This window comes from Myotis davidii, unplaced genomic scaffold, assembly GCF_000327345.1.
Source record: "Myotis davidii unplaced genomic scaffold, ASM32734v1 scaffold914, whole genome shotgun sequence".
Classification (NCBI taxonomy): domain Eukaryota; kingdom Metazoa; phylum Chordata; class Mammalia; order Chiroptera; family Vespertilionidae; genus Myotis; species Myotis davidii.
The window spans coordinates 591,538-618,652 of NW_006285484.1; the positions used below are offsets into that span (position 1 = coordinate 591,538).

The window sequence follows — 27,115 nt, forward strand, 5'->3', positions numbered from 1 at the left end:
CAAAATATTAGTGGCTTACAGCAATAAAGTTTTATTCCCCTTTCCCGCCACACATCGATTATATGTCATCAGGGGACTCTGTTCTACTCTCTTCATTCTGGGACCATTCTGAATGCATCTGGTCATTGTAACAGAAGGAAAGAAGAATGATCTGGAGAGTCTTGCACTGGCAATCAAATGAACACTGGGCCTGGAAGTGACACATATCACCTCCACTCACAATTCACTGGCCAGCACTAAGATAGCCCCGCCCACCCACAGAGGGCCAGGAAGTGCCATCCAGTAATGGAGCTCTGCAGACAAATATTAGGTGAGTAGCACTCGTGATTTAGTAAGTAAGCATCACTAAAATAACTCACATATCACATTGAACAAAATTAAATTACGTTTTTAGAAAGTCAGGTGCATGTCATACAAAAGAATCAATAAAAACGTGGGAGGAAAAACATCTGCACAAACACCAGGGGTTCTCCTTTTACAAAATCAACGAAGAAAGAGTGGAATGGTATTTTATATAAAAATTTTATTAAGTTTTTAAAGAAGTGAATTTATGAATTAAAGATAAAGAAGGAAGCATAAGCATAATTTATCTTCCATTGTAATTAAAGAGGATAATTTTGATGATTTCTATTTTTTTAATCCCTTTTTAACAATAAAACAAATCTACCCGTTCTTGCAACAATAGGGTCTTACTACAATTTTAAGTATAGTCTGTCAACAGCTGTTCAAAGCCATTGTCAGACAATGTTGGAATTAGAGGGGACCTTAGAGAATCTCCAATATGAGGATCCCTCCTACAGCTTTCCATATCTTCTGGGTGTAGAGGAAGCCCACTAGAGTGTGGAACTCATTCCACTGGTGGCAGGTGAAGTGTTGGAGAACTCGTCCTGCTGTGTAAACAGCACTATCTCTGAGCTTTCTATGTATTTGTCCTGGCTCCACAGCCACCCAGCAGAGGGCCAACCACTTTGCTCTGTGAGAACCCTCAACCCTCTGGATGGAATTTCTCTGTCTCCTGGGTTTCCTCTCTTGAGCTATTCCTCCTTGTGCCTTGATCCCCATGCCCTCTATTCTCCTGGTAGCCCTTCTTGAAGCATGCGGCACAGAGCTGGGGCTAGGGGTGCAAAAAGCACAGACTTTGGGGACAGAGTCTGAGTCTCAAATCCTAGTTATTTAAATTTGATTCTGTGTTTTTCTCTGTGAAGTGGGGAAGAGCTACATCCACCTCTTAGTCTTAGGAGGATCAAACAGAATTGGATCTGTAAACTAATAAGTGCACAAGAAATATTTCCTTCCATGTGGTATTTCATTCCAAGTGTGATGGATAGAGTTAAACGTCATCGTTTTGATGTGATCTCATCAGAGGAGTAAACTCCATCCTCTCTCTGTGACACCATCATATTCCTTCATTTATATCACTTAAAAGTGTAGCATTATCTTTTGTGGTCAGTCAGACCTACTATTAATTCATATTGTACCAATTTCCACTAAGTCACAGCCTTATTTAACTTGTTGACATTTTAAGCCTTAAGTGTAAGAAGTTCAATCAGATGAAATTTGATTGGAATAAAGGTTGTATTGGCTTGTTGCAAATTAGTTATTTACATGTTGTTTGTTTTTAAGACTTTATTTTTTTAGAGCAACTTTAAGTTCAGAGAAATATTCAGCAGAAGTTACAGAGAGTTCCCATATACCCCAGCCCCCACCAGGCATGGCCTTCCCCATTGTCAACATCCCCAACAAAGTGGTACATTTGTTATAGTTGATGAACCTACATTGACACATCATTATCAACCAAAGTCTACTAGTATAGTTTACATTAGGATTCACTCTTGGGGCTGTACGTTCTATGGATTTGGACAAATTTATAGTGACATGTCTCTGCCATTATAGTACCAAATATAGTTTCACTGCCCTAAGAACCCTCTGTGCTCTGTCTTTTCATCATCTCCTCCCTCCTAACCCCTGGCAACCCCTGATCCTTTTACTGTCTCCATAGTTTTGTACCTTAACTCTGGTGTACTACCTTAGAGGAGTTAACTTCTCTGAGCTTCTGTTTTCTCCTTTGTAAAATGGAAATAATAAATGAATAATAGTATTTACTTTAGTGGGTTGTATGAATAAATTGTGTACCTTCTCTGATTCTTACTCCACTGATTAATAAAAATATTTGACCAGAATGGCACTCAAGACTGAACCTTGTAACACACCACTATCAGCCTTTCTCTAGGTTGAATAACCACTGTTCTTTGAATTTACCCAGCCCACACAGTTTTGTATTTCAGGTATATCTGGACAGGCTTTGTCACATGCCTTACCAAAACCAAGTACTCACTAAGGTAGATTTCGTTGGACTGTTTGTATCCCTTTTCCCTTCTTCCATCTCAGATTTTGGGTGGATAGGTACTATTTTTTAATTCTTTCTTAATTAGTTCCTCCTTATTCTTTTGAAGGATCCATAAAGGTCTCTGGTTTCTAGGCTACCACATTTCTTGAATAGATGATCCTTTGACAAAGTAATTTGAGTTGTCCTGGCTTCTTTCAGAAGGAGTCATTGTAGAAGATGATACATGTGTTAGTCGAGACAAATCTCCCATTTCATTTCAGGGTCGCATGTGTGCACATATGCATGCATGTCTGATGGTGCAACGGCACTTGAATTACGTCTTTGGAACTCTTTGCTCCTATCTGTCTACCCAGTATCTCCACCATCAAATCAGAGCTTAGGTTCCTCATCACTTTTGCAATCATCACAGACAATTAGGATTCAATACAAGGAGATAAACTGAAATTTAATTCTAAGCAGCAGCTCAATCCAAACTCCTAAAGTCTGGCTGGGTGGGGCGGTAAAGTGTTTTGATAGTGCAGGAAGGGAGGATGGAGTGCCCTAGGAAATCATAACAAAGAGTCTTAAGCAAGTCCTTTGGTCGGCAACTTTATCCAAGAAACCATCTTCTCTGGAGGCTGTTTTAAACCTTAGACGAATCCTCTCCTTGCCACAGAAGTCCTTTTGTTGGGAGGAATTGTAAGTGAACACAGGAGTGGCAGGCTTCCGTAAGCACAAGCCCAGACTCCGGATTCTTTCCATTGTCACTCTCCCGTCTGTCCCGTTGTCCTTCCTGCCAGGGATCTATCAGATAACGAAAGGGACAGCATTACCCAGAAGTCCTCTTCTCAGACTGTTTCAGGATGTCTAATGTTTGAGCCAATCACTGTGAAATTCTAGACAAATGACAATAGCAATAGCCTTCCATTGCTTTTCCTTCAAGTATGATGTACCGTGGACATAATACATTTAAAATATTTCAGGTCACAGGTGATATTTAAAATCCTGGTCCAGCGTGGAGTTAAATTAGAAACTTCTCAGTAAGCGGAAGCAACTTAAAACAGAAACAGCAGTAAGGCAGCCCCGGACGTAAATGAAGAACCAACAAAATAAAAATAATAATGACATCATACAGATTGAGTAAGGAAAACCTGTTAAAGGTTATTGCAAAGTTATTGATGGAATTATATCTATTGATAGAAAAGGTGATAATAAAGTTATTGATGGAATTATATCTATTGATAGAAAAGGTGATAATAAAGTTATTGATGGAATTATAGCTATTGATAGAAAAGGTGATAATAAAGTTATTGATGGAATTATATCTATTGATAGAAAAGGTGATAATAAATGGTAACAGAGGCACATCTTACCCTTGGTAATAAGAACTAGGTAAAGTTTTAAAATAATCAGAATCTATCTTTGGGTCTACAGACTATAGTTGCACCACTTCACACCCCGCTGTTCAAAACACACAGAGCTTTGAAATAAGGTGTGTAAAGTGCCTGGCACATGGTATATGCACAGTAAATCTTAGTGCCCCTCAATGTCTCCCCTGTGGACACCATATACATTTTTACCATACCTGAAACTGACATTTTGAGGGCCTTTTAAGAGTCTTAATGTTGAGGCACTGCTGGCAGTTATAAGTCCTAATACCCCAATTTACATTTTGAATCTCTTGAAAAGTGAATATTTTAACATAAATTCAATTTAGTGGAAAAGACTTTCAGGCCCCAAGTGTCCGCTGATTACCACTTTAGTCTCTTTAACTTCCAGATTTTGCTGTTACCAAGCCATTTATTGAGCAGTTTAATTGCTTTAGCTTTTCCCTTTTGTGGTTCATCTCCGATGGGTTTTATCTCTTTGCATTAGTACCAGGGGCCCAGGGACATGGTGAGATTACTCCAGTAGAGGCCCCCCCGCCTCCTTCAATTGTTGGCATAGGCATCACGTTGGCCACCCTGAAGTTAACCGATTTTCCATTGTGACCAATTCACATCTACAGGTAACAATTCTTCGTGAAAAGTCACTATTGGTCAGAGAGGCAGGTTCTAAATAAAACAAAATAATAACAATAGAAGTGATAAAAATGCTTAACGTAGCACCGCCATCTGAAACCATCTCCATCCCTGTCGTTGATAATTCTATGAAGCACAAACCCCACACTGTTTAGAATGTAGCTGAAGTAATTCTATTCTCATAACTAGTGGGTTTTAAATGGTGTCATTACACAGTATAATCTCTGCCCTAGAAAACATTCTGTGTGGGAAATTTCACATTATTGTATTGCCGGTTGTAATTCCAATTATATATTGTCATAATACAAACTTAGGTAGTTCATAAAATGCTCTGAGGAATAGCTATAATTCTAAACATCCCTGATCTTCCCAAATTTCTAAGATTCTCATAAGATCTAGAGGGGAGACTCCTAGATGTGTGCATCATGTCTTTAGATATCAACAGCCAAAGAGAGAGCCGAGACAAAGTGGCAAAGAGCTGAATCCTGCCGTGTGAACAAAGTTGGGGGGGTGGGGGAGTATGCCAGGGGTGACCATTCAGGTCCCCAAAGTTCTGTTAGGAAGCATAGCCAACCGTGGTTGCCAAATGGGTGGCCAAATCATCGTCTAAGGTTTGTGGCTTGGGATATAGCCAGTCACCTAACAGGATGGCTGGCTGGCTGGCTCTATGCATGGATCTCACCTTGAGCCCTCTGTTTAGATTACTTTCCCCTCTGCCCTCCGTGGAAGGCCTGGTGCGAGAAGTGCTCTTGTAGCATCTAGTGATGTCTGTACTATGGTAGCTCTGGGGGTTGCCCCACCTGGCTTCCTGTGCCTACAGCAGAACTACCTTTAGGGTAGCTTTGGGGGAATCCTTCACAGCACCTCTTCCTCCTCAAGATTACTGTAGAAGGCTGGGCTACCCCTGGTTGGTAGAAGGGACACTTGAGAGCAGCTGTGTCTGGGACATTTGTGGATGGCTCCTGAACTCACCCTGAAGAAAGGACTCCCTGTAACAACTCCCAGAAGGTGTAGTCTAAGAAGCCTGTAGTAGTGATGGCTTGACTCTCATTGGCTTCTAAAACCGTCTCCTGGTCAGGGCCAGGCTCTGGACCAGGTCTTCTCTGGCATGTGGAGGCAGGTCAGGTGGTCACTTGCACCACCACAGCGACCAAGCCTCCTGGCTCACCTGGAACTGGGCCAGTTTTAGCACCGAACGTCCCACAGTCCCATGACACCCCCAGGCTCAAGCGCACAGGGATGGTTGGTCACCCTGACCTTTGATTGTGCCCTATTGGCGGACAGAGGAAATGCTGCAGTTAAGGGAATACAGTAGGACAGCTGTACCCCTTTATTCCACGCATGTCAGCTGAAGGCTTCACCAGGACCTTTGTCTAGGAGCCTTGCCACTCCTCTGGGAGTGGGAGAGACGGGTGGTGCCCGGCATCGCCCTCTTTCACAGCCGGAGGAGGCAGGGCCGCCGGTCCCTAGAGAGGGAATGACGCGCCAGACACAGAGCAGAGGTGCTCCGGGTCCGCGAGCCAGGGCCTCCCCTCCGGGCGGCGATCACGTCTCAATCCTGCCCACCAGGAGCCTCTCTGTTGGGACCACTTACCTGAAGGATCTGGGCCATGGTGCCCTTTCTTTTCACCAGCATTTGCTAAAGTGGCCTGTGCGGTGACCTTTCTGGTAGGAAGCCAGAAGGTCATACATTTCTGGCTTCAGCCCGACGCCTGAAACTGTAAACAAAGACTCCTCTGTATGGGGAAAAAAGGAGAATAGCACCAATGTATTATTTCCTGGGATCTCATGGTGTACGTTTTATGTCTTTGTAATATTTGTCACCCGAAGAGACGTCAAAATAGGAGCCAGACGTACCCACCAATAAATTACACTGACTCATGGATAACTGACTTCACCGATGCTGCTAATATCTGTCAAGTGGCTCCTGTTCAATCCACTTCAATGCATGTTTACCAAGTGAACACTCGGGTAAGGCCTAGGTGTGGAAGGTGGTAAATGTAGGACTAGAACGGGGAGACACACACACTAACAAACAAGGGCCAAAAGTGAGGTGCAAACAAAGAACCAGGACAGCCCCTCCTCTAAGTCTACAAGGAGCCTGGGAAACGCATGGGCAAGGCCCTCGGTGCCTTGAAGGATGGCCCCATCAATAGTCAAGGACTTCTAGGGAGGGCATTTCTGGCTGAGGGATCAGCCTAAGGAAAGGCATGAAGGAAGGCAAGTGTTTGAGAGAATTGCCAGTAATTGTGCATGCTTAGAGCAAGGCGAACTGGAAGATAAAATTGGAAAAATAGAACTAGAAGGTGAAGGGAGTTAGTTATCAAGCCAAAGAGTCTGAACATTTGTTCCAGTGACGATAGGCAATGGGTGCCTTGCTGGGTTAGGTATGTTTTGGAAAGTTTCAGACCCTGTTACATTAGATACCTTTAGGCAATCTATTTAAATAGACTCTAAATGCAACTTTTGTAAATTAAAACTCTTTTTGAAAAAAGATATATTACATTTGTCATCTGACTCATGGATTTGGGTAGCAGAGTGCGGGCAGTTCATGTGATTGTAAATGCCCGTGTCTGCTAAGTGTGTTGTTCCTGGTGCTTCCTACGCTGACGTCATGGGCCGAGACCTCCTAAAGGTAACAGGTTAAGGGGCTCATCTGCAAAATGGGGATAATACAACGTCCTGGCAGATTGTTCTACGTTTGAAGAAGATCTATACGAAACATCTTGGGTGGTTCCTGATACACTATATACTTTTAACAACTATAGCCGTTGTTACAAGCATCAGCAGAGATTTTAACTGAGAGAAAGCAAGAGGCAACAGCCACATTGTCACAAAGCACACCCACAACACTTCAGGGCATCTTTCCACATGGGCATGGCTTTGCCAGGCTCACAACCAGCGCAAACCCGTGTGGCTGTAAATGTCACACAGTTTACAAAAAGAGAAGCTTCTAGATCTGGCGCACCGAGGGCCTAAAATGCCTGAATAATATTGTTTGCTGCGAGCTGCTCACACCCGGAGGGAGGAACTAAACCTGCAGAGTGGGCTCCGCCTCGCTCGGCCTGCACTGACGCTGTGAGTGATCTGGGGCCTGGGCCCTTGGGCTTGGAAACACATATTTTCCAGGGTTGAAAGGGGAAAGAAACATCAAGTGTTGTTGATACGCCTAATACATTTTCAGAGGTGCATTTTAATATGCAATTTTATATTCAACTTCCTTTTTAGCTCATGCCATAGCATAAACAGTCAAGCAGCTAAAATAAACAGTGCAGAAACGATGGATTACTCTCAAATCAACGCAAGTCCAAACCGTCTTGGGAACTTCCCTCAGGGGGGAGAGTCCTCTGGCCTTGGGGACAGTGACATGAAGGTCCCGAGGCTTCCTTGCCCCTCAAGAGCAGCAGCTCCTCAAAAGCAAGGAGAGAAGGAAGAGGGAGAGGGGGAGAGAAAGGGAGAGAGGGGAAAAATAGAGGGGGGGAGAGAGAGAGAGAGAGAGAGAGAGAGAGAGAGAGAGAGAGAGAGAGAGAGAGACTATCTGACGGGACGGTCCTGGAAAAGCAATCAGTTAATCAAAAGGATTCCAATTTGGCCATGGACTGCCCCACTCTCCTTCCCAATTCATTGGGGGGGGGGGGGGAAGAAAGAAAAGAAAAGAGAAAAAGAAAGAAGGAAAGAAGCATCTGAGCAGCTATCCTGCAGCAATCTCACAAACGCAAAGCCTTCCACTGGCTGACTCCTCATTAGCTTACTGAGTCTGACAGCATAATTATCGCGGCCGCTCGCGCTTAGAATAAATAAATACGAAAGTGGGTGTTTAAACACTTTTTGAGAAGGATTTGCAGTCATCTAGACAGTCCGTAGGACAAGTTTATTTAAAACTTTTAGAGTTTTATGTATTCAGATCATTTTGGAACAGGATAATGAGATAGTTGTCTTTCAGTCTAATTGAGTTCCTAAGCTCCTGTCACCCCTTTCAAACTTTGCTTTAACTTTCCTTCCTTTAGAAACCCGATCCTGGTGTCTCCATTTACTCTTCCTGGCTGAGAACCTGGGGAAGGCGCAGGGCACTGGAGTGCAGAAAGCGACTTAATGGGATTGAGGAGCTAAATAACCTTTCAAGGAAACCGGATAATCAAATCTCTACTTGTCTGTAATGGCTAAAAGAGAGAGCACAAGTTAAAAAGAAAGCTTGGAAATAAGACCATCATTTCAAAATGTCCTGTAATTTCTCGTGTCACGTGGTTTTTGCACTACTCTCACCCATTGTCAGCCCCTCAGCCAGAGTTGCTAAGTGCACTGAATTATTCCGAGTGCACACAGCGGTGTGAGCACGAGGTCTTTTTAGCTCATGTGTATGCATGTAAGCTTCACATCTGTAAAGCCCAAAGGATCATATGGAGCTTTAAATGGAAGTTGCTAACTAACAAGGAGTTCACTTAAACCTCTGAGTAAGGGCACAGCACATACGCATTTCCGATGAAAGCAGATGATCTTTCCTTATATAACTAATTAGTGTCTATTTATCCTTTCCTCTCCCTCCCACCTCTCATTCTCCCAGGAACAAATTAATTTGGACCCTTACATTCAGTGAGTTAAAAGCTTTATAAAGTAAACATTCTGCCAATCTGGGATAAAGGAAACGAGTATTAACCCATTGTGCAGGTTGAGAAATTGAGGTTTATGAAGGTCCATAATGCATCTTACATTGGGGGAAAGGAGAAACCTCAGGTCCTTTACTTCTCAATGCAGAGCTTAGACTCCCTGCAGCGTTTGCCATTCTTCATTCTTTTAACAATAGAGGCAATCTAACATCAACATTAAAGAAAACTTTACAAGAGGAAAAAATTACCCACAATCCTCCTAAATTGGAAGAGCATTTTTATTTTTATATCCCACCTTTCCGTTTTGTTGACATGTATGATGCGTTTCACAGGTGCATCATAATATGTAATTTGTATCCGACTTTTAGCTCATGTCATAGCATAAACATTTCCATATTACCGCACACTCCTGTGAAGGATTTGAAATGGTAATGTAAGTACTGTGTGCTGAGTCAGTACGCCAATGTTTGTTCAATTGGTTCTCTAGTGTTGAATAGTTAGATTGTTTCTTTCATTTTTATTTTGTAATTTTTCAAAATCGTAGACAACACTGCAATGAACATTTTTATACACAGAGGGGTTTTTTTCCTGTTTAATTCTGGTTGTTTTTTTCTTTGTATAATTTCCAGGAAACAAAGTATAGGGTTGAAAGTTGTGACCATTTTTATAACTCCTGATATGTATGCCATAATGCTTTGCAAAGATTTCCCCAACTGACACCAACATCAGCAGAGAATTCTTTTACCATAATCTCACAAACACTAGGAGTCATTAGATTAAGGGAAAAAATAAACTAATTTAACATTTATTTGTACTTATTTAATCACCAGTAAGACTGTCTATTCATTCCATGTGCTGATATATTTTTTCCCTTTGCAGAAATTGCTATTTTCTACCTTTGCCCAATTTTCCATTGGATTCCCAACATTTTTCTTATAAAATTGAACGAGTTATAGTGAAACAAAAAATAAACCACCACTGATTAAGAAATTGAAAAACCCAAGGTGATTTTTGTATTAAAAAAAAAGAGAGAGAACAGAAACTAAAACAAAAGGCCAGGGGTCTCTGTTAAACATAAATGAGCTCTCTTCATTGTGAGGTATTAGACATGTTACTGGGGACATATGGAAACGTTCCTGGGGAGGCTTTAAAATAAACATAGATAGAACATGAGACCGTGGAAAGGTCATGGGAATCAACATCTTGGTTCCAATCTGCATTTTGCTACTAAGTTCCCTTGTGGTCGTTAGGGAGCAGCAGTAAGCAAAACGAAAGAGTGGCTTGAGAGCCTGCAGTCCAATCTTGGCTCTCCCACTTACTAGCTGTGTAACTCGGAGCAATTTACTTAGCCTCTCTCAGACTCAATTTTCTAACCTACATTTATAAAAGGCTAATATGCAAAGTGTCCCCTTGGGAGTTTGACCAGGAGACTGGTAGTTCCATCCATCACTATGACGTGTGCTGACCACCAGGGGGTGGCCCAGAACAAAGAAAGGCCCCAGCCGGCAGCTGGCAGCTGGGGAAGGAAGTCCTCGGCTTGCTGGTCCTGATTGGCCCTGATCGCCGGCCAGGCCTGGGGACCCTACCCGTGCACGAATTATGAGGATAAGAATGCCAGCCTCGCCCATTAGTGTATAGATTAAATAAGAATTTATGCAAAGCACACAGATGTCCAACAAGTGGCAACCATTCTTATTCTTCCCTGGGTGCCAGGGATTCATCTATGATCTTTATATAATGATTCTACATAAAAACGAGAATATGAAACAGCAAGTCTCTAGGATCCTTTTCCACTCAAAGGTCTCTAATTCTTTCTTGAAAGGTTTGTCTTTACTTGGAGACTTTTTCATGCTAACAAATTGAACCAATTTAAGGGCTTTATGGGGCTGAGCGACTTGGTTGACCCAGACTTCTCCTAGCAACACAACCGTATGCAACCCCATGCGCTGGGTCTCAATCCAACATTTCATCTAATGGACTAGACTGGGTTGAGACAACTTTGGGCATAGAAGGTGAAGAGGTATGTTATGGAGGACACTTCTTAACTTGCTTCTTGAGTACTGATTAATAAAGGATTTAAAAGGTAGAGGGAGTTTCTGAGTTAGGTGACAATCTCCCAGAGGCAGAATAGAGTCCAGAGACCTGCCTTAGAATCTCCCTTCTCTCTTCCCTGCCAACCCTCACCCTTGAAACCTGGCTTCTAGAATGACAAAATATTCTGGTTAAATTTTGAATAGATAGACAATAAAAGCAATAAATAGATTTGATATCATTAGTATATAAAAACTAGACTAAATTTCACTAATACATGTTAAAGAATGTTTACATTGTTGCAAGAAGAAGTTATAGATAGATAGATAGATAGATAGATAGATAGATAGATAAGGAGTAAAAATCTGAATGAAATATAAGTCAGAATTGGGCTACTATTATTTTAAAAAAAGAGACACCTTCAGAAAAATGTTGATAGTATTAAGAGAAGGATGACATTCTTCTCCCTGGATATTCTTCCTCCCCAACCATCCAGACCTCATCATCTTTCACGATCCACTCACAAAGCCATCCTCGATCCCCAGGAGCTAATTTTTTCACTCCCTTGGAACACCCAGAGCACTTCACACTTGATCTGCAGCTGTTTAGATAGTTGTCTCATTTCCTTAAGGACTGTAAGCTCCTTGAGGACAGGGTCCATGACTAATTCATTTTTGTGTCCCTCAACATCTCACCCATAAATCTCCGATGAATGAACTGGAACATGATTCTTCCACTATGTTAGGAAGCTGAGTCTACGTTGGGTCCATAACCTCAGAGGTAAGCCAAATAATTGGAACAGGTTCAGAATAGAATCATGAAACAAAATGATGAAAGATTGAGAGAAACAGAACTTATATTTGGGGGGAGAGGAAGGCCAAAGAAAGTCAGCTTAGAGAAGTTTGGAAAGTGATAGCAAGGAATCTTCAAACATATTAAAGAAATAGCATTAAAAGGAGGCCTGAAGTTCTTTTATTAGAGAAAAAACAAAAAATTGCTCAGGTTTTAATGGGCATTATGAGTCAGCCTGCCGAAGACAGAGCTTAGCTACTAGCGTGGTGTGATGAATGGCTGAGGTATGCCATACCTTACCCCATCCCCTACAAGCATGAAAGTGTGACAAGAAGGACTCTGGTAAATTGTTTTTGCAAAATTACTTGTAAACAATTGCAAGCTTTTAAATTTTAGGGTTTTTCACCCAAGATGCTGAAACCTGTTTAAAGGAGAGGGGGGAGTTAGCAGGAAAGAATGGTAGGGACTCCGCCTGGGATTTGGAAAGCAAGATGAGTCCAATCCACAGAAAGACAGACGGCCTTTGATGTCCTGGCGATGAAGGGCCAGGGCTTAAGGAACAGACTCTTAAATCGCGTGGCATTTACTGCCCTCGATTAAAAAAAAAATACTTTTGTGCATCAGTGTCTGAGATTCAACACATGGCAAGTTTCCAAATTCAGTCCTAACCCTCAGAGGGTAATGTTTGGAGGGCTCCTGGCAGGAACAGCGAGGAGCCCGTTTCTGGAAGGGGCAGCTTAATGGTTTTCTGCTCTCCCCACCCCAAAACCATTAAAGTGTTCCTTTCCCAGAGCCCAGGTTCAAGCTGAGGGCAAAGGGAATTAAATGAAGAAGCTGAAACTGCAGCTAAGACCAAGGAGTTGCCAAGGGCCTAATTTTAGGTCCTGGCTGCCCCAGCTGACGCCCTGCTCTGCTGGCTCGGACAGGAGGACCCCGGCGTGGCCGTCTGTCCGCGGTGACGGTGACGGGGTGAGAAGAGCGCCTGCCTAGCCATCTGCAAAAGCGATTAGCGTGGCATTGGTGTGTTTTCAGAGAGACTCCCAGTAATTTCTCCTTCGGCAAATGTTTCTTCAGGTGTTCAAGAATCAATAAGGGAAGACGCCGGCGCTGGGCAGAAGTCCCCACATGTTTGCCCTTCGAATGGTCACGCTTCTCCACCTCGGAGTGCTCCCCAAAAGGGAACGGATCCCGGAATCCCTGGATTTTCCTGGCAAGCAACTCCCTGCTTTCCTCTGGCCACAGCTCACTGCCACAGCCTCAGTGCTGCCCAGCACGCCTCAGGCTTTGTGACATGTACCTGGAGGGGTGGGAGACATGCTTGCACTTGGGGAAGAATTTCTAGATCTCTCCCACTGGGGTTCAGGCTGTCCTTCCTCTCTTCACCTATTTCCCAGCCGCAGGTTTCATGCTTAAGGTGTCCCCTGCAGAGGGCAGACAGTGAGACCTGGCGCCTCCCAGATCAAAGGGGAAACAATAGATTTTAAAGCGACAACTTTGTTATCCTGCACCTGGAATAATACACTGGTAGAAATATAAGCCCCCAAATCACACTCCACTCTGAATTGTCACCAGAGAGCAGCCTTGCTTGCAGAATTATGGCAAAGGAAACACTCTTCACAAACCACTCCCAAGAGCATGTCTTCCTTTTGCACAATTCTCATGCCTGGGCCCCCCACCAGGGACGGGGATACACATTTTGTGTCCCTACAGGTTGGGAACTATGATCACCGGCCTGTGTTCCCTATCTGAAAAGGAGACTGTTTTTTATACGTTTTTTTAAGAATTTATTTTTATTAACTTCAGAGAGGAAGGGAGAGGGAGAGAGAGAGAAAGAAACATCAATGATGAGAAAGAATCATGGATCGGTTGCCTCCTGCACGCCCCACACTGGGGATTGAGCCCACAACTCGGGCTTGTGCCCTGACCGGGAACCGAACCGTGACCTCCTGGTTCGTAGGTCGACGCTCAACCACTGAGCCACGCCACCCGGGTGAGACTGTTAATAAAGGCTCACTGCGATGGACAATGAAAAAGCAGGCTGGCACTGCTGGCCGAGGGAGAGCATCCCTCAGGGCTGTGCCCTGGGTGAGGCCCACTGTTGTCGAGGGGCACAAACTGGCCCCACCACTTCTCCCTCTTCCTCTATTTTCCTTCCCCTTTTCCTGGAAGATTCGCTTTCCCTGTCTACTTGTCCCAAGTCCCCCGTGTCGGTCTGTCTCTAAACCTGCTTCTGCAGCCCTCCCGCATGCACACATACACACATACACACATGCACACATACACACATACACACATACACGCATACACACATACACACATACACGCACACACGCGCCCCGCCGCCCCCCCTTCCTGTCTCTTGGCGCTGGCCCTTTCATCCTCTCCCTCGGGGATTTGAGATGTCGCTGCAGGAAGTGCTTGTCGGCCTAGGCAGCAGCAGCAGGGCCCTGTGGCTTTGACAAACCTCATTTAATTGGGAGGAAGCCAGGAGAATTTGAAAGAACTGAAACATCCACGATGCTCCTTTTATCAGGCATAATTTAAACTCTGCATGGAAAAACCCCTATATGTATAAAGAAAAGTCAACTTCCCTCCTGCTGTGAGCACTCTCCGTCTCCCCGCCAGCGCAGGCCGCCTCCTGCAAGATTCCACCTTTTCATTTCTCTAAAAGTGTCAAAGCAGATTTGGGTCCTGTGGCTGGGCGAACAGCGAAGGAATACAGATCGGCCTCTCTGTTACACCCGCATGCGAGCGCGCTCCCCCCCACCTCCCCCTGCGGAGCCCCTCTGTCGGTGGCTCTGCTTCAGATGGCCCTGAAAATCAAAACCCACGTTCCTCACAACACGTCAGTGTGGACGGTGCTGTTTCTTCCTAATTACCCTTCATCAGGCAAAAGCTGACACCCAGAGAACTTGGAAGATCCCAGCAGTTCTCCGTGTGTAAAATAACAGATCCTGGAGGAGGACCAATGGGAAGCGTTTCTTTAAGTGGAGAGGGGAGTGTGTGTATGTGTGTGTGTGTGTGTGTGTGTGTGTGTGTGTGTGTGTGTATACACCCAAGTGTGTATACTTGCCTGACGTGGTAGCTAGAAGTCCTAAGCCCCAGAGGAGAAAGCTAAGAAGGAGAGATAGAGGGGCTCAGAGAGGAGAGAGGGGAGGGATGGGGATGCAGTGAGGGGTGAGGGGCCAGGAGGGTACCAGTAAGAATTCCAGGTCACCGGGAATGCATTTTACTCAGCCATGGGCCAAACCATGTCCCTTCCCTCCTTTTGAATTCCACTCCAGGTCCACCTCCGGTCGCATCCATCTCACTTGAGTTATTCTAGTTCCTCCGAAGACTTGCCTTGAGCGCACACACATTCCCTGAACATCTGCGGCTGATTACGCACAGACTGGAGCTGTTTAGATGTGATTTGTGCTAATATGTGTACGAGGTGCCCGCTTCCTCTTCCTCACCCTCTCTCCCTCCCACGCCGGGGGACCCTGGAGGTCAAGGAGAAGCCTCTTTCCCCACTCAGTTTTTATAGCACCTACTATGTTCTTAACACGTAATGGCAACTTAATAACTGCTGACGACTGACTCTTCTCACGGGGTCAAGTCAGGCACATTAACCCCGGCCCATGATGGTGGCTACTTTTGGAGATCCTCAGTGACTCACTTAAATAATAAAATACCTTGAGAAATCCCAAACGAAGAGCTCTGGGCTGTGGCAGGATAATGTCTAGGACGCAGTGGGGCTGCGTTTGCAACCCTGGTGACTCTGGCCAGACCAGATGTCTAAGGACCTTGGTCAGAAGCTCCTCACCCCATCCCGGTACCTTCTTCCCCGTCTGAGCCCCTAGACCAGCGATGGCGAACCTATGACACGCGTGTCAGAGGTGACACAGGAACTCATTTTTTTGGTTGATTTTTCTCTGTTAAATGGCATTTAAATATATAAAATAAATATCAAAAATATAAGTCTTTGTTTTACTGTGGTTGCAAAGATCAAAACATTTCTCTATGTGACACGGCACCAGAGTTAAGTTAGGGTTTTTCAAAATGCTGACACGCCGAGCTCAAGAGGTTCGCCATCACTGGCCTAGAACCTTCTTCTTAGCTTTCTTCTCTCCAGCTTAGGACTCCTAAAAATGGCTTACAGTTGAATGGTGGGTGTTTTCAAAGAAACCCCACCTAAGGCTAGTTCCCTCCCACCCCCAACAGCCGGGCATGACCGCACTGCCCACATCCTCCGCGCAGCCCTTCCTGGCCGCAGCCGGAGAAACACGAGGAGAGCTCCGGCCACATGATCCCTCAGCAGATTGCAGATTTGGAGGATGACTTCAGGCCCCGGCAGCTAAGCTGATTTCAGGGTAACTTGTGTTTCCCATGGGCCTCCGGCCTGGCGGACGCTCCCCTCCCCTGGCGCCCGCCTCGGTACTTCCCTTGGCAGCATCAGATCACCCATCAAGACCCACTCAGCCTCCTCTCTGACATATCCATGTCACCTCTCATCTTACTCTCTGTGGAGAGAGACGGGGTTGTTAGCAGCTTTGGTTCTGCTGCTCCTGGCAGATGCCCTCGAAAGCAGGCAGCTCCAGGGCAACTTTCATCTCACCCAGTTTCGCAGAGTAAGTGTGTGTGTGGGGAAATGTTTGAATCATCACAGGGAGGTCTGTGTCACCTCAACCCTCCCGTGCCTTTGACTTTGAGAGAATCTCATGCAACACTCAAGCGAGTTGGGTCCCTCCTTGCTTCTTCTGGGCTAATTGATCTCCAAGCTCACTTCTGGCTGTCAAGTCTATCCTTTCCAGGGCTCAGAGGAAATACTTCGCACCGAGATGGACACGTGTGTGTACACACACACACACACACACACACACACACACACACTCACCGTCGGGAAGCTGGTGCAGCTGAGATGGCAGGGAGCTGAAATAATCATGGACCAGGGCCTCCTGGGCGGAGACGCGGTCTCTAGGGAAGCCTTTCAGCATTTGCGAGGCCAGGTCTTCGGCTTCCGGAATCCTGCCCAACCTGAAAACATGGGGGAGAAAGAGTGAGTTTCTCCAGAGAGCTCCCTTCCAAAAAACTAAACGGGGAAAGAACAGTAAAGAAAAGGGTGTGTCAAACAGAATCTTCCTGGGATTAGTAACGTTGATGGCAAGTGGGAAAATCACCCCCACACGGGAGCTCTTACCGGTCCTGTTACTAAGAGGAAGGGAAAATCTGTGTTCTATCGTTCACCCACCTCCCCCGCCAGCCTCCATAGTGTCTCTGGCACCATCTGTATCAGGAGTCTTCAAATTACGGCCCGCGGGCCACATGCAAATACAAATATTGTATTTGTTCCTGTTTTGTTTTTTTACTTCAAAATAAGATATGTGTAGTGTGCATAGGAATTTGTTCACAGTTTTTTTTTTTAACTATAGTCCGGTCCTCCAACAGTCTGAGGGACAGTGAACTGGCCCCCTGTTTAAAAAGTTTGAGGACCCCTGACTATATTATAAAAACCCAGTGGCCCTAATGCCATAACGACCAAACGACCGGTCACCAGGAGGCGTGGTGGGGTCTGCAGGGGGGTCTGTGGTCCCACGGCGGCGGGCGGGTGGGCAGGGCTGCGAGCGTGGCCATGCGATTTCACGCAGTGGACCTCTAGTGAATACATAAAGGATCAAGAATTATAATTATAGAAGAAGAAATATGTAATTAAGGACTCTTCTTTGAGGGACACGGCAGAAAAGCCCGACTAGAAATATGCTCTCAGGGCAGCAAGCACAGGCTCCTGCCGGGGGAGGAGGGAGAGAAGCAATGAAAGCTCGAGTGAGGTACAGTGCGTCTGAAGCTCAGCTCCCAGGGTCCTGAGGCAAGATGCCCTCTTGGTTATCCCTGAGATAGAGCCTAGAAAGAGACATAGTTAAGTACCCAAATTACAGGAAGGACAGAGCCTCATGTTGGCCTGATGTTGAATTACAAAGCTGGAGATGAGTAAATCCATTAGTTGAGCAGCTACTATGTGTTGTAGGTGCGTGGCTCTGGGAGGTACAGGCAAGACTCTGCCCTCTGGCAGCTTGGTCTAGCAGAGGAGTCAGACACTAGACAAATTATCATACAAATGCATGAGTACAACTGTGAAGGAAAGGCCCAGGCACCTGACTGAGAGTGGGAGGAGCTGGTCAGGGAAGGCTTCCCTGAGGAAGCGGCATTTGAGCTGAGAGCTGAGGAACTGGGGTAGGCGACGTTGGCAGAGATGTGTGGTGCTCATACAGATGCTGGGGTGGAGGGGAGAGGAGTGAGTTTAAGGGGAGAAAGGCCCGTGGGGTGGCCTGGACAAAGAGTGGGGACAGATCTGAAGATAGGGAGGGTGGCAGAGGCTAATCCTCCAGGCCTTGTGGGTCTTTATGCTTCCCGTTTACTTACAACGTTTGAAAGTCTTTGCTAATCGAGTGCCAGCCATTTAAGTACACCCATCTCCAGGGCCCGTAGAGGGTTTACACGGGGAAAGCCAAAGGTCCCAGGAGGCAATTAACCACAGGGCTGAGGTCTGACATTCAGAATGAAATTGCATGGCCATGCAAATCGCCAACTAAGCAAAAATAGAGGGGCTTAGTTAATGTCAACTACCCTACCAGCCTGAAGCACAGAGAGCTGACACCCGTCCAGGATGCAGGGATGCTGGGACTCCTGGCCCAGAATCCTAATTTGCCTATTTTTTTGCATACGATTTACATGATAAACTTTCAGGTGTCTCATTCCCATGACATGAAACTGTTTCTACAAACAGGTAACTTTACCCTCACACTCAAGAGTCATTGCTTTATAGACTTAAAGAAAACATTTGCAAATCCCCAGTCCTTGCAAATTTCCAAGCCAGTTAGAAGACAAGGGAACCTGGGCAGAGGCCTGCCCGGTAGCTGGTAGCCGGAAGAAGGCCTAGTGGGTACGGGTGCCCTGTCCAGGTCTGGGTTTTCAGGACTAATGACATGGGGTTGGAGTGGGAAAGCTGGTACGAATCACTAGGGCCTGGTATCACTCCAGATGGAGATTCAGGGAAAACCATGTGAGAAAACTATTCTAGGTTCACCCTTGCTATAGGGTGGAAGGATGTGGGCCAAACTTGGGGCCTGAACCCACACTGTGAATTCCCAGGGGGTGGGTGGGTAGGTGACTATAGTGAGGAGGGAGCAATGCGTCTATTGGGCCCACCTCCGCACTCCCACCCCAGTCAGCGCTCTGTTCCCTCCGCACATTCCCACCTGAGAGCTCCTCACAATTGAATTGTTAGGAGACGAGGAAGGCTGCAGGACTGTTATGGGCTAGTGTCAGCACGAAGTGCATACTGCTTTATTTAGGCTGTTTATGCCGATGGCTGGGGAAGCCAGGAAAAGCTGATGGAGCTCAGGGGATAGTAGGGACACATGGGAAGAACAGGCCACTCTTACCAGAAAATGCAAAGAAAGGAGAGTAAGGTCCTGACTGATGACAGGAGGGCTTCTGTTTTAGGACTTTCCTCTTCAACGAACTAACCCTCCCCGCACCCTTCCCACAAGGTTGTACCAAGGCTTCTACTGGTGACAGGATGGGCCTCAGTCCCTCGGCCTCCACACTATGACCGCCGCCACCCACTCCCTCTGCTCCTTGGCTGGCAGAGGCAGCGGCCAGGGCAAAGGGTACAGTGAAGGCTTCTCCTCCTGCGAGCCAGTCTCATGCTGGTCTTCCCGGTGTAATCCACGGGGGTGGGGGTGGGGGGTGGGGGAGTGGTGGTGGTGCTAAAATACATCTATCTAGATGGGGGGTGAGGGGGCCTGTACGCTGGCCAGAGAACATTGGCACTTTTTGAAAGAAATGATAAACAGCAGTTCCCTGGAGCTTGTCTTCAAAACAACAGGGACTTCCAGGGGGTGCAGTGCATGTAAAAATAAGTGTGGGGTGTGTGGACATCCTTATGGGTGGGGGGAGCCGGTGGCGGGGGGTTGGGGGAGGGTGGAAAGGTGGCTCCCAATAAGAGCTCCTTTGCTAATTCATGGCTCTACATCCCGACCTACGCTCCTCTCTGCACTCTGGTAGGCACTCCACATGGAGGCTTCCCGAGGCGCGTGAACGCTGTGTCTGGGGAAATGAAACGGAATTTGGTTGGGTTCAACGAGACCGCATTTTCAGGGAAGAACAACACGGAATGTTCCGTTGGGATCTCTCCCCCTCCTCCCCACCTGCGAGAGTGTGTTTTCCTTTGACATTTGAGCCTGTTCCCCTGTCTCTGATGTTTCCCTCACTGCCCTTTTTGCCTCTTCACTGGAGCAAAAAGAACAGAGCTTCGGCTAATTACTCTCAGATCAAATAATACTGGTTATTGTAATTGGTCATTGTCCGAAAACACTGAGTTCTTCTTAGCCCGGAGGTTGCCTGGCACGGCTTAGTTAGCTAACTATTCCGGGAATGTCGCTATTATCTGTTTTACTTTGCAAAAGAAACTAGGGATTTGTTGAAAGCTGGTAATAAAAGTCGGCCCTGGTCTGCGCTGAGACTGGGTGGAGAGGGCCTGGGAAAGCATGACCCCCATGAATCAAGCCGCCCCCTCCTCCAATCGCTGCTCAATGATGTTATTTGGTTTCTGTGTGTCGGGGAATAATAAACCCACTAGGTTTTCTTGCAGGCCAACACTCCCTGTTCTCAGGACCTCGGACATGGTGGAGGGGCCCAGAACAATTTTAATGACCAAACGCAGTGAAAGTAAAATGGTTCATAGAGAAAAACCCTCAGGCTCCCAGGTGGCTGGCTCTCCCAGAGGCCTCTTCCTGGGGCGTGGGCCCCAGAACGAGGTGCTCGGTGGACTGAGGTCGGGAAAACACCCCTTCAAACCCTGCTTCCCAAGGTGGTGCTCACCTGTTCCAGACGTTCTGAAGGCTCTGAGGTTTAAGCAGTGGGAACCAGTCTGAAAGACACACAGACACGTTACAAAGCAAAACGACCCTAAACTCCTGTTTCCAAAAATATTAAAATCCGAAATGTTCTCCTTGGCCTGGAGGAAGGGGGAATCCGGGTTCAGGTAGGCAAAGTAAAGGGTGTGGAAGGCCTCTTCTCACTGTGAATATTTTATGATTCTGTGTCAGGTCACTATTATGGGGTGAATTGTGTCCCCTCTCCCCCCAAATGCATATGTTGAAGTCCTAACCTCAGGCACCTCAGGAATTTACCTTATATGGAAATAGGGTCGTTACAGATATAATTAATTAAGATGAAATCATTAGGGTGGGCCTTAATCCAATATGATTGGAGCCTGGCCGGTGTGGCTCAGGGTTGAGCATTGACCCAGGAACCAAGAAGTCACCAGTTCCATTCCAACCAGGGCACCTGCCCGATTTGCAGGCTCCGTCCCCAGTAGGGGGTGTGCAGGAGGCAGCCTATCAATGATGTTCCTCTCTCATCGTTATTTCTATCCCTCTCCCCTTCCTTTCACTCCAAAAATCAATAAAAACATTTTTTAAAATAAGAAGACACCGAGACAGACACGTACACGGGAAGACAACCTGAAGAGGCACACGGAGAAGCCAGCCATCCGCAGGAGAGGCCCGGAGCAGACCCTCCCCAGCGCCCTCGGAAGGAACCCATCCTGCCCACATCTCACTTTCAGATCTGCCTCCAGAGCTGTGAGATAATACATTTCTGTGCTGTATGCCATCCTGCTCCTGGTATTTTGTGATGGTAGCCCTAGCAAACTTATTACCGTTTGTAAAGCCAGCAAACATTGATTTAGCCTTGACTGTGTGCAGAGCATGTGCCACGTGCTGGGCAGCACAAAGGAAATAGGCCCACCCTCTCCGAGCTTATAATTCAGTGGAGAGAACAAAGTTTGCTCGCATGAAAAGTCATGTGACCGATGATGATGGGGCAAAGTCTCAAAAGAGGTCAAAAGTAACGGGGCTAATTTTATATATTACTTGCAGGAAAAATGGAAGTGGATCCTGGCTTGAATGATCCAAAATGGATGACTATAAAATACGTAATTTTCTCTGGAGCATTCTTTATAACATTTACGTGAGTATACATGTGTTTCTATTATTCTTGGTATTGACACTATTTAGCCCCAAATAAAACCACCATAAAAGGGAAATTCCTTCAGGAAATACTAATTGAATGCTTCCTCTATGTAAGGGCCATAAAAGGAGCTGTAGGGGAGATGCACTGACGCTCCTATCAAATCTCTGTTTCCCACTCCAGTGAGAAAAGAGGATTTCAACTCCCATTTACAATGGCGTCTTCGCCTTGTACTTTTCTTGGGCCTGAAATGTAATTGTTTTGGTTTTTAAAAGATCTCTTCTTCCAGCTCCTGCAGGAATGGAAAACACCAAGACCGTTTACCCAACAAAGAATTGGACCGATTTTGCTAATGCCGACAAATTCATGTTTGCATGTGCACAGCGAATGACCTGGGAGTCTGTGCACCAGTGATGGTGGTGACACACGGGCTTCCCTCCATGTTTACTTTCTTAAATTTATTATTTTAATCAAAATCACATATTCTTTTGAAACTTCAAAAGTAATTTCTTTTTTAAAAAAATATGTTTTTATTGATTTCTGGAAGGGAGAGGCAGGGAGAGAGAGAAACATCAATGATGAGAGAGAATCCTTGATCGGCTGTCTCCTGCACACCCCCTATTGGGGATCGAGCCCACAACCCGGGCATGTGCCCTGACAGGGAATCAAACTGTGACCTCTTGGTTCATAGGTCGAAGCTCAATACTGAGCCACGCCAGTCGGGCTTCAAAAGTAATTTCAATTAAAAATGAAATGTAAAGCCCTAGCCGGTTTGGCTCAGTGGACAGAGCATTGGCCTGCAGACTGAAGGGCCTCAGGTTTGACTCCGGTCAAGGGCACATGCCCAGGTTGCAGGCTCAATCCCTGGGGATCAAGCAGGACGCAGCCAATCAGTGATTCTCTCATCACTGATGTTTCTACATCTCCCTTTCCCTTCTTCTCTCTGAAATCAATTTTACATAAATATATATATAAATGTATAGTGCTAAACATTGTAGAGGGAAAGGAGTGGTTAAAGAACGCAACTGAAGTCAAGTTTTCAAGGTCGGATGCAATCAAATGTGACCACTCTGCTGGCGTTTTACAGCCCCAGGTAGGCGCTAAGGGAAGCCCTTGCACATACAGGTTATTTACTCTCCGGTCAGATGATCGTGCCTAAATTCAAATAACCAGTGAAGATAAGAATATCTGGCATTTGTTTCGAATGTTTGTTTCCAAATCACTTTCTGCTGGCTATTTGCAGTTCTTCCCTGACCAAACAAAATTAAAATATTTCCTTGTTCCTAATGAAATCCATTTCAATCCTCTCCCACGGTCTGTTTTTTCCATACACAGAGCCCTACGAGCCATGTTTGTTGACCCTTTGTATTTTAATGCTACTTCTAACTTTAGTGTTGTTCTTGTGGCACATGGGTTTGGAATAAACTGAGTTAGGGTTTGAACACTGAACCTAGAGTATGGAACTGCTGCTTCAGTTTCACTGAGACCTTAAGTGAGATACTTTAACCCTGGCCAGCCTGCTTCCTTGACTCAAATTAGAGGCCATAGTCTCTCCAGAAGGATGAAGTGATTCCCAGAATTCATTGATTCACTGAGATAATGAATGTACAGTGTCTGCCCCAGAGCATTAAACAAAATGAATCCTGTTTGCTGCTCTTCTTCTTCCTCTTCCTTTGGAAAGTGACGGCGAGTAAACTGTGTGTGGTTAGGACCCTGGACCTGGGTTTGGAATCCACACTGTGCCACTTACCAGCTGTGTAACCTGTGGTGTTGCTTAACCTCACTGGGCCTCAGTTTTCCTGTCTGCAGAAGTGGAATGATTATAGTTCCTACTGCCCAGGGTTGCTGTGAGAATTCAGGTAGTGAATGTAATAGACATACTTCCTTATGCTTTGCCTCTGCTCTTTCTCTTGTCTGATGCACCATGCTTTTCTCTCTTCTCTCAGGTACTTCCACCGTATTGTTCTCCTTGGAAACCCTCTATAACTTGCTATTGCACTCTACTCAAATTCTACTGTGCTCCAAGCTTACATTCTTATAAGCCTGGCTTGATGTCTCTTGAGTCCTCAGTGTGGGTTAGAGCAGCCATGGGCAAACTACGGCCTGCGGGCCGGATCTGACCGTTTGAAAATGAATAAAACTAAAAAAAAGAAGACCGTACCCTTTTATGTGATGATGTTTACTTTGAATTTATATTAGTTCACACAAACACTCCATCCATGCTTTTGTTCCGGCCCTCCAGTCTAGTTTAAGAACCCATTGTGGCCCACGAGTCAAAAAGTTTGCCCACCCCTGCTCTAAGCAAAAAATGACTGAAGCAAGTACAGCAGTCTCCACCTTGTCCGTGCGGTCTTACTTGCCATGGTTGCAGTTACCCATAGTCAACCACGGTCTGAAAAATATTAAATGGAAAATTCCAGAAATAAACAATTCATACGTTTTAAATTGCATGCTTTTCTGAGTAGTGTGATGAAATCTTGAACCATCCTACTCTGTCCTGCCTAGGATATGAGTCATCCCTTTGTCCAGAGTCTCCATGCTGTATCTGTCTCCTCCCGTTAGTCACTTACTAACTGTCTTGGTCATCAGATGGTATCACAATGCCTATACTCAAGTAACCCTATCTCACTTAATAATGTCCCCTAAACACAAAAGAGATGCTGGCAATTCCGATATGCCAGAGATAGGCCATGAAGTACTTCCTTTAAGTGAAAAGATATGTAAGTATATAAAAAAGCATGGAACATATCCCCTGAAGATAAGGGGAACTACTGTGTATATAATCCTCTCAACAGAAATACCTGTTTAGCAATAACTGCAATCTAACACTATATAAAATAATTTATTAAATCTATACCTCCCCCCTGGGTTTCTGATCACTGTCAGTGGCAGGGGGCTTCTTCCTGCTTTCCCTTTCGCCTCCCTGCATTGTGCCTACATATGCAAATTAACCGCCATCTTGGTGGCAGTTAACTGCCAATCTTAGTTGGCAGTTAATTTGCATATAGCCCTGATTAGCCAATGAAAAGGGTAGCGTCGTACGCAAATTACCATTTTTCTTTTTTATTAGTGTAGATGTTTACTTTGAATTTATATTAGTTCACACAAACACTCCATCCATGCTTTTGTTCCGGCCCTCCCATCCAGTTTATGAACCCATTGTGGCCCTCGAGTCAAAAAGTTTGCCCACCCCTGGGTTAGAGGCGTGTTTCTTAGCTATGTGGTGTAGTAACATGAACACAACCCGGGCTCAAATCACCTTTCTGCCATTTATAAACTCGGTAATTTGGGGTAAATTCCTTAATCTCTGTCTTTAAGTAACTCCAAAGTTTTCAAATCTGTAAAATGGGAATAATTTCCCCCGTAGTATGGGAGGATTACATAAGATTTCACACTGGGTGTGTGGTAGGGGCTCAGTAAATGTTAGTCTTATGAATTTTCCTTTTTCCTTCTTGTTTTTCCTTCTCATGTTGGAAAGCTAGCATGGGCTAACAGCGCGGTTCTCAAGCCAAGCTGCACATTAGCATCCACCACTTGGGAGAGTTTGGCAGCCCTGGCTCCACACCCAGAGAGCCTGATTCACCAGGCCCGGGGCGGGCCCAGCATCCGCCCATGGTTGTGTTGTTATTATTGTCTTTAATGGTCTCCAGATGTTTCCAGGGTGGCAAACGGGAGGCAGAGGAGGCTGGCCTAGCAAGGAGGCCACGGTTGACCACTCACCAGTGACTCCCACACACTTCTCTGAGCTTCTTGGGAGTATTCAATTAAACAATGTATATACAAATTGCAGAACATAGTGTCTGACACATATAACATGTTTTTCAAGGATGGGAAAGAGGAAGCCTGATAAGGGAAAAATCAGTTCCCATAAATTCCCCCAGGAAAGGATGACCTGTAAGAGTTGCACAGGGAGTTAATGGAATAACATTGGACTGGAGGTTCCCTGTCTTGCATAGATGGTACCTGACTCTCTTCCCACATCTATTTTGTAGCTGCATGAGCTGAGAGAGAGGGAATGATGTGTCCAGAGTCAGCCAGGTTGCTGTTATGAAGCCCAGCCAAAGCCCAGTGCTGGTTCCTCGCCTTCCTTCTCATTCCTATGCAGTGACCCAATGTTGAATGACCTTGCTTCTCTCTTATTGATTTTTTCCTCCCAGTAGTTAAGCTGCAAGGGATCAATGAGAGAATGATCCACAAACAGATAGGCATGGTACACACCACCATTTTAAGAACAGTCTTCTTACTCTGGCTTCAGTTGTCTCTAAAAATCATAGGTCCGTAGGCAGCGCATTTCCCTTCTCCTACCAAAAATGATAGTAAATCATTAGAGCAGATTTTTCTCTATTTCCTCTTTCTGCAGTTCTCTTTATAAGAGTTCCCATTGGGGTTCAATGGGCATTCGAGGTAGGAAAAGCAAAGGAAGCTGCCAAAGGAAACTTAAAAAGCTGAACTTTAAGTTTCCCAACTACATAGAGTCAAATTAAAATGATGGCGGAACTGTCGCTCTCATAATCAGATAATGCATTTTGTCATAAACATTTAAGAAAGCTCCTTTCAAGAGCAGGGACCTTAGTCAACAGAGATTTGTTGGTTGATTGATAAAACATCACCAGGATCATTTTGAATCTTACCTCCAGGTAAAACATTTTCTAGTTACTATAGTCTTGCCACAATCACCCTAAGGTTATCTTATAGCTGTCCACTGAACTACACCTCTGGAGTTTCCCAAATACAATGCATTCTTGAGATACCATATATTTAAGTAGTTGATAATGTTGTTAGCCTTATTCGCTATCTCTCAAGCAGTAACTTTAAAACTGCACCACAGAAATCTGCAGCTCTTCTCCTGTCCCTGTAGCTCTGCTCCACCCCAAATGCATACATTCACCCCTCCCAATGGCTTGTTTCCCTCTTCCTCAGTGACCTGGCTTGGAAGCTCCCCTGGTCTTTGGCTCAAGGACTCTAAATTAGGCTCTCCTGCCACTTGGCATTCGCAGTCTTTAAATTCCTATTTGGGTATCAGCACACCAAAGCCAGTGCTCTCATGGAGGGTGCCCCTTGGCATTTGAGCCTGGCACTCCAATTCATGCTTCTGGTGTATCACTTTTCTAACTGCATCACATCTTTCTGTAGATTCCAAGAAAATACCCCATCCTCTGAAGTCTACCCCTAAGGTAATGGCCTCGGTAGAGGACAGGGAGGCTGGGCTTTGCTCCTTATGGGTGGATGGAGAGGTGGAGGGGGTGGCATTGCTTGGGGTCTCTCATCTTTCTCCAGAGCAGTACCACGTTTAATATCTGTCCACTACCACCACCACCGCCGCCCCC

General features: G+C 45.5%; 1 protein-coding gene across 2 annotated transcripts in view; it reads right to left on the reverse strand.

Moving 5' to 3' along the window:
• Positions 1-1,854: 1,854 nt before the first annotated feature.
• CDK15 (cyclin-dependent kinase 15) overlaps positions 1,855-27,115 on the reverse strand; it is a 71,220-nt gene continuing 45,959 nt past the window's right edge. For both annotated transcript variants that reach the window (XM_006756236.2, XM_015559103.1), the window contains exons 11-14: positions 20,637-20,685; positions 16,651-16,790; positions 5,942-6,083; positions 1,855-3,130 (exon numbers count right to left, since the gene is read on the reverse strand). In XM_006756236.2, the coding sequence (XP_006756299.1) occupies positions 5,974-6,083; positions 16,651-16,790; positions 20,637-20,685 (299 nt within the window). In that variant the 3' untranslated portion in view covers positions 1,855-3,130; positions 5,942-5,973. The remainder of the gene's footprint in view (positions 3,131-5,941; positions 6,084-16,650; positions 16,791-20,636; positions 20,686-27,115) is intronic.